An 8,516-nucleotide genomic window follows, 5' to 3' on the forward strand; every position below is an offset into this window, starting at 1 on the left:
GATTGTTAAAATAAGTGTATGGGAGAGACCTTAGAGTGGAGAGAAATTATGAAGGCAGGCAAGCAAACAAGAATGTGCCTTCAATGCAGAAAGTCAAAAAACTGTGTTAGTTCCAAAAGGGAGATGAAGTGTATTCCCTCATCTGAGATGGAATGACCATCACTTGTATTTTTTGTTCCAACCAAAGCTGATTGTATACCTTCCCCCTCCTCCTGCCCACAGCAGCTGAATTCAGTGGGAACAGGACCAACCCCCTCATCCTCAGAAATGGCAAAGTGCCATTTGACCAGGCCTCAGCTGGAGGAATAAGAAACTACATTCAGTGTCTGAGGATGTACCCTTTAGATTGCATCTACTGAGAAGATATTTCTCTTCTTGAAAGGAAGTAGTTTCCACATGAACAAGTAATGCCTCTGATTCTGTAGATTTTCAAGTGCTTTATTAATTTTATTTTCTTATTCTGGCTTTTCACACAAAATAAGCTATGTTCAAAATAACCAAATAATAAATGATAATTTTCTTGCAAATTTCCTTTAAAAAAAACCTTAAAGTGCTCCTCAGGAACTCCTCATATCTGTACAGTACATGTAATATATTCCAATACAGATGTTAATGTCCCTTTGAGCATAGGAGATACTGAATTTTTTTTCCTATTAATACAATGTTATGTAAGCCAAACAGGTAATTTCCAGTTCTCACTCTTTCAAGAGTTTGCACTTTCATTACATTTTTCTTGTTTTCACCGTACGTACTCCCGAACTGCAAGCTCCTTCAGGGTAAAAACCCGTATGGGATCTTTCTTTGTCTTCCATTCTTCCAGTTTTTCTTGCAAAGACAGAAAATCCTTGCCAAGTTCATATGCCAGAGTGATCATTGTTTCTAACAGTGGCATATAATACCTGTGGCTGGTGTGCACACAAAGGCGTGCCAGAGCTTTTTCTCCATATTCAAAGGCACTTGCTGGGTTTTCCAGGTCCTTGTGGCACACCACGATGGCACACAGAGTGGGGACAATTGCAACAGGGTTCCCTCTCGTCAGCCTTTCCTGCAGCCCAATGACTTCTACAAGGATTTCCAAAGCTTTGGTGTACTGGCCACCCCGCAGGCAACCGTATGCTTCCTGAAGCTCCGGCCTTGTTAAAAAGTCAATAAATTTTTTTGATCTTCTGATGTATTTCATAGAATATAGGAGTCTCAGGTAGTCCTTGAAGGCTAATTTTCTTTCATTGATTATTTCTCCTGTGAAGTTTCCTGTTAGAGTTTTTTTGGGAAAGGTTACATCTTCCAGTTCTTCGCTAAATTCTTCCAGCAGATTTCTGTGCAGTTTCTCAAAATCTGAATAACGCCTTTCAATTACAGATTTGTTGTTGTCAAAACTCCCTGTTTGCAAAATGATGATTTTATACATCTAAACACAATCAAAGAGAAAAAATAAGCATGAGAAGGGACCACTCTAGCCCCAGTGCAGTCAGATTTTGTCTGGTACTGCTGTGAAAAGACTTTGTGCTTGTTCAGTCCTCCAGCTGAAACACTCCTGCACCGATTTTCTGTGTGTAATCTCATGTACTCCTATGGCAGTGCTGCTAAATCAGGTACTGCCTGGGATTATGGTGCATGCTCAGTGTAGACCTGAAAGATCTGCAGCCATCAAACTAAAAATTCCCACCTCCTGCTGTTCTGTACTGCTGTCACCAGGCTTAGGCTGAGCACGTAAATAAGTTGTACATAAAGAGAGCACTAACAGATCCCACCCTGCAAGGTGCTGGGAAAGCAAACTAGCAGCAGACTGAAGCACATAAAAACACCCACAAAGCATTTCTGTAGCTGTACTTTGTTTATAACAGCCATGGCTGCTGCAATCAATCATCTTCAGTGAACTGAATGGATTTCCCAGACTTAATATTGAATGTAATCTATTTTACATCGCTCATAATATTCAGAAATGCTCTTTGTATAAGACATTCCTAGGGATTTGGGGTGCTAGTAATGCTGTGAAAGAAAAGGGAGTATTTGGCAATATATGTGGTGTGTGCAAAAATAAGATGGAGCAACTCCAAATACTTTTCTCCCCTCTAAATCATTGTCCTATATTCAAACTTAATTCACATTTAAATAATACCAAAAAAGTAACATTTCTACAGCAATCTGCTATCCAAAGCCCTTCACTTGCAGCTAACAGCTGTGCTGCCCCACATTAAAAGTACTCAAGAGCATGTCTTCCTCAGCTCTTTACTAGCCCCAAAAAAACCATAATAAATGTGGTACTGGGCAAAGAGCTGCAAAATTCTGTGCTGTGTTGTCCAAATAATCTCTTCTGGTTCTGATCCAAGCACAGTGATTTTGAGGAAGGGCCAATCCCCATCGTGTGCAAACCATGGTAGGTCCATGGGAGCCAGTTTAACTGTGTCACCAGACACCACCTAAGGACACAGACTGTTGACCTCTTGGATGATGGCCATGTTCACATCCAACTTCACCCTGTGCCCATTGATTTACACAGGAGCTGCAGGGGTTTTGCTCATGCCAGTTATTTTCTCTGCTGCTGTTGAAGGCTGCAAACCAGTACTCGCACTATGCCTGTCTGATTCTCTTCCTTGTTTTTCCTTAAAGAGAAATTCTCTTTTAATCTTCATAAATGATCTTTACAGCCACTTCTTGAAAGGTTTCTAAATTTGAGCTGACTTCTCTGATCTCTTTTCATTTGTAGGCACTGTGACATTTTCCTATACTTTGTCCTGCTCCCTGCTGAAAAGTGTATATATGCCTGATGCATTCTAAAACAACCATAAGAGCAATTTTTTTAAGTTATCATTTTATCAAGGGCAGCTAAGTGAATAATTTAAAAGTGCTCGCTTTTTTATTTGTGGAGTGTGCATGAAAAAGGTAAGAAGTAGCACTTAATTAGACTGTCATTCAAATTGGCTCAGTTTTGTTGTAATGTAAATCTTTTTGCCTAGGCTTGTGACTTATGACTAAGTTTAATTGCAGATATGCTGGATGATACTCTTGCTCTCATGCAGTTACACAAAACCAATTTCTAGCTATTCAGAAGCCCTGAATACTCAGGGGTGTATGCAAGAAAAGCAGCAGCTGAGTAGGTGTGTCCAGCATGCAACAAGATCTAAGGACAGTCTCAAAAATATTTACTTGCTTCAAATTCTACCAAACTGGATCACCCAGTATCAGCAATGCTGATTCTTGGCATTTTTCATCTACAGATCTCACAGACTGTAGCAAACAGGGAAATCATCCCTATCTGAATTTCACAGGAGTACTAAAAGGCACTTGCTCCAGATCAGTCCTTCTGAAGGCCAGGAGCAGAATCAGAAATAAAAACTAAGTGTCAGTACTGGGGAAAAAGATACAGAAATCCAACCTCTTTGGTTGTTCCCACTCCTCATACTAATGTTTCATCTTAAAAATATGACAGAAATATGCCACCTAAGGGAGCTCCAAGTAGGGAAGGGGAACAATCCCAAGTGATCTAGCTGGAGGATGTCTTAGACTTTGTCAACATCAAAGAATTCTGCACTTGTGCTAAAAGAAACCTCTGATGTGGAAGTTATACAAATACACTGCAGCTGCTACAGCTGGCTAGTTCAGTGGAAGTGTAAATATACAGATATTTTTACATTTGTGTGAATTTCCTTAATGTTGACAAAACTCTGTGTTTTAAGGATATTCAAGATACTAATTTATTTGATAACACTTTTCCTCTGCAGCAGATTTAGTGAACTGACTGTCAGAGGGCTTTTTAAGATGCAGATTCCACCAGGCAGGCCCATACAATCAGTGAGAACAGGTTCTACTCCGTGTGATCCTGGCTTGCAGAAGTTGGCCCTTGCTGAGGCTTTCATGTTGTGAGGCCTGCTGTGTGCTGTGCAGACCCCTGTAGAGTGAATAAAAATTAATGATCTTCTTACATATTCATTTCTTAGCTTACCACATATTTAGATAAGTGGTGCTCTACAATTCTGGTTGATGGGATTTCAAAAAGGAGTTTGATTTCTTTGCACTGGCGTTTTTCATTCCTCCAATATTCCTGAAGCTCCTTAGTGGTCATCGAAGAGTTGGGACTTAGGGTTGCACTGGAATCTAAAACCAATATATTTAGTACTTCAGATTATATTCTTTGCATTTGGAAAGAAAATTCTTATGTATTTGTTGTGAAAAGACAGCCTAGATTTTCTGTTGCTGTAACAGCAAGACCTAAAGACTGATAAGTGATTTCACTGCTAATAGATAGGAGCAGATGCTTTGAGGAAAGCTATTAGGGTCTGAAATCTTGAAAGAAAAGATATCACCTGCAGAATACAAAATTGTAGAGAACATACTGCCATGAAATATTGTATGTCAAGGTTGTAACCTAGGGCACAATCTGAGCAGGAGATTTTCTTCATCATTCTAGAAGTAGCCCTAAGACACACTGACTGAGTCTTTTGAGTCAGATGTTTCTCCAGGCTTCTTTGTTGCTAAATGGATGAGATAATACAATGCAGCTGCAAATTCAGACATTTATTCAAAAACTGACCTACTCAACTATGGGGTTTGTGCAGTAATAGGAGAAAGCTAAGAAAACATGAATAGCCTAACCTCAAAGTTGGATAACCAGCTCAGCCGAAGGAGGATTTCCCACATTCCCTCTTTTTTTTTTTCTGTAGCTGAACTGATGGCACAGTTTAGCTATATATATGTTTTTATAAATATATATATAATCTATAATATGATTTTATATATATAATATATACATTTATATACGTTCCTCCTTTCCTCTCTCTCTCTTCACATACACACACACACACACATATAAAAATATGGGACAGCTGGCTGTAGAGTTTGCTTATAGGAGAATTTGATGTAGAATTTCAAAAAGGTGATTTCTCTGTCTTTGAAATCTTCTGACAATAGATTTCATCAGGTGCCATACAGGCTAGATAAGAGGATAAAAGAAATGGAATATTGTATCTCGGTGGGCACACTGGTCCCAGTTTCTAATCAAGGATGTCTTTGTCAAGGCAGTCAGCTGAAGTCAGTCTGCAGTGTGTCGAACATTCTGCCAATGGAGGTGAAGGAGCACAACTGAAGGGTGGGAGAACAGCTTGGTGCAGAAATAGACTTGTAAAGGCACCACAGTACTCTTTCAGTGGCCCCTCATTTTTACATGTTCTTAATCATTTGACCATACAGTTTCAGTTATCAAGGCCTTGGGGGTTTGGCTCAAAGCATCTATTTCCTAGGAGAGGTGTTTTTTATGACATCCTTCCAGATTTAAAACCTTGATGAGATTATATATATTTAAGGTTTTACATAACATTTTATTTAATACCAGATGAGAGCATCCTAGGCATGGTGAATGTTCAGTGCTGCCTCTTTAAAGGCATGTGAGAGCTTCCTGCTTGAGATTAGCCTCAGTTTGGTGTCCTTGCTGATACTGCCAAGGAGTTCAGATTGGTGATGCACAGAAAGCGCACTCCCAAGACCAGCCAGCTGATGATCACTGCTTTCATTGCTGGTGTGTAAGGTAAATCTGTGATACATTTTAGGCACTAGGCATTTGAAAGGAAACCTCTGTGTGTTTATATACACACCAGGATGAGCATTGGTTTCACTATTGCTACATTATTACTACAAGTGTACTCAAGGCTTATTTTCAGTGGAGTATGGCAGAACAGCTTTGAACCACTGCTGCAATAAATAAGCAACGTTTTTAATACAACAGATTACTACCATAAACAGCTAGATGTAAAATAAAATTAAAGGATAGCATCAACCTTGCATGTCATCTTTTTCTGGGTTTTCTTTTCTCACTTGACATGAAATTTCAGCTTTGGGTTGATTTTCTTCTTCATCAGATGGACTTGTGGTAGACGATGTAGTAATTCTGCTTACAGCTTCCAACAGTTCCCTTTCTGCTGTGCAGTGTGAATCTTGGTCCATTGCTTGCTATCACTGAAAGATTACAAACTCCATGACATTTCTTAGTACCGTGCCTTTAAGGGATCCATTTTGGTAATTTTCACATTGGTAATTAATAGCTACATAGAGCAGAACCATCCCTATTACTGTTACCAATGAAAGTGTTTGGATGTTTTTCTGTCAGCTTAAAATCAAATAAGAAAACCATAAGAAGTTACGTTGAATAAGATTAGATGGGGAACTCAGTTCTTACCTATGAGAATTTTATCATGAACGTCAGTGTGGGCAGATTTCTTCCTCCTTGTATTTTACCCTCAAGCTTGCAAGTATGAGCTCAGATGAACTAAAAATCTTTGAGAAAATTAGTATAACCAGCAGCCTGGTTCTCCTATGCTGCTAAAATTTACAGTTATCAAGACCCAAAAACTTATTCTTAATCACAATCGGTAGGACAAAATAGGGTGATATCTAAAATAGTATAAAGTTTTTATCATATTTCACAGTTTTAGGTTCCCTCCAGAGACTTATCTCTGCACTGTGAAAACAAAATAACTGACTTTGACAATGGCTTGGTGGTGGGAGATCTGAATTTTCTAATTGTTATACAGAAGTATTCTCCTTTTACTTGTTCTTTTACCCTAGATGTACTGTGCTATTTTAGATCTGTTCTGCTTGGACCACTATTTTACCATGTACAGACAAAATGCTTAACACAATTTACTCCTACTCCAATAGACCACGTTGGCCATTCTGCTGCTTAAATATCTCCACATTTAAGGATGTTCTTTGATTTGTCGGAGTTCTAGTTTTTTAAACAAACAAACAAAACCTACCTTTTACAGCACTGTGTTATAGGAGCAGTTGAAAAAGTTCCAAGAACATCTAACGACTTTGCCAAGGTGCCGTGTTCCCTTAGCATGAGCAAAGTGTTGCTCACAGTTCAGCCAATGAGTGAAAACCAAATAACAGAACAATACAGTTCTACAAGAAACCCTGCTAAAATAATGCCCAAGCAGTGATGATTAAGTAATGGGAACTTTTAGGAGGGTTATTGCTACATATCATTTTGCCTCTACTTGTCTACCACACAGTTATGCAATGCTGGATACAGAGGTGAGGAAACTCCTTCAGCAGACTTATTGATTTCTGGCAAGCTGCAAGGCTATAAAAAGAAAAGAAATTATTTTCTCCACTGGAAATAATGGAAGTGCAAACCACTTTCCTGTAACAGAAACCTATCCTTTGGCTGGCATGCACAAGCAAGTATACAGATGGTGTCATGCTCCTTAATGAAAGCATCATGGAAGCTCTTATTCTTGGAGTGAAAGTTCTTACTGTTCTTCAGTCCTCCTTATCTACTTTTTGAACACGAAAAATAGCCACTTACTCATTGTTTAACTGCTCAGTCTTTTGAAAATCACAAAATTTTATATCACAAGAGCATATATAGTAAATTAAATGAGGAGTCTGAAAATGGCCAAACATATTTAAATGACAACTTTTTTCTTGGATATGAGTTGGGATAACTTTATAAGAAAAATTGTATTTACACTGAAAAAACCTTTGTGCGCGCATAGTTTTATATTCATAAGTATATATGAGTATGTATGTGTATATATACATATACACATACATATATATTTGTTTATGTATTTATATGTACTGTTTTAAAACATTGTTTACCAGGATACATAACACACTTGTAAACAGAAGAATGCAGAAGTGGGTGTTATGACACACGTCTTCTGCCTTTAATATATGTACCTTGAATACTAACTGCACTTCATGCAAACAGTTGCATTTTCAGAGCTAAAACTCATGGCAAACTCTTTTAACTAAGATATACTTATTTTTCCGTATTAAAAAAAAAAAAAAAAAAAAAAAAAAATCCAAAACAGCACAACCCTCCTGCAACAAATTACACGATGTTATCTTGGGCAGACGCTCATCCTGTTCCGTGTCGGGGTAAGCGCTGCTCCAGCTCCTTCACTGGCTTTTAAGCAGCACTAGAGCCCGAAGCGCCCGGAGCACCCACCTGGAAATCGCGGAGTTTTTTACTTGTGGCACATGTGAGCTCTGAGCGAGGCCACGCTCAGCCCGCCTCGCCTTTCCAAAACGCAGAAAAAGATGTCTGTGCCTTCTTCTAGCGGGCACATTCTGTGTCTTACAAAAAGGAAGGAAGAAGCCTCGATTAAGTCACACTTCCCCGTCCCATTGGCCCGATTGCGCAGGAAGCCTCCGGTGCCTCCCCCACGCCGGGGCCGCCCCGGCCCCGCTCCGGGCACCGGAGGGACCGCCACACTAAACGATGCCATCAACACAGTCCATGCAAACTACTCTGCGTGGGCAGAGAATCCAAAAAACCACTCTGAACAGAAAGGAGATTAGGGGGAAAAAAGAGCTAAGTACGTAAAATGTATTTATGTGGAAAATAATGCCCCTTGGGATGTCTTTAAAATACAGGCTTAACATCCAGTTCAGGAAAAAAAAATGCAGATGGCATCACAACAAACAGCCTTGCTCTGTGTAAACGTGCACTTCTGACAGAAATCCTGATTCTGCATAGTGCAGAACACATGATTAATTACAAATATCTGCTC

General features: G+C 39.3%; 1 protein-coding gene across 1 annotated transcript; it reads right to left on the minus strand.

Moving 5' to 3' along the window:
- Nucleotides 1-439: 439 nt before the first annotated feature.
- Nucleotides 440-8,056, minus strand: SNX20 (sorting nexin 20). Its single transcript, XM_053952916.1, has 4 exons — nucleotides 7,952-8,056; nucleotides 5,772-5,949; nucleotides 3,944-4,095; nucleotides 440-1,408 (listed from the first exon to the last, which is right to left on the minus strand). Exons 2-4 carry the CDS (start codon nucleotides 5,935-5,937, stop codon nucleotides 740-742), a joined length of 987 nt encoding a protein of 328 aa, XP_053808891.1. The 5' UTR covers nucleotides 5,938-5,949; nucleotides 7,952-8,056; the 3' UTR covers nucleotides 440-739.
- Nucleotides 8,057-8,516: the final 460 nt, after the last annotated feature.

This window comes from Vidua chalybeata, chromosome 11, assembly GCF_026979565.1.
Source record: "Vidua chalybeata isolate OUT-0048 chromosome 11, bVidCha1 merged haplotype, whole genome shotgun sequence".
Taxonomy (NCBI): domain Eukaryota; kingdom Metazoa; phylum Chordata; class Aves; order Passeriformes; family Viduidae; genus Vidua; species Vidua chalybeata.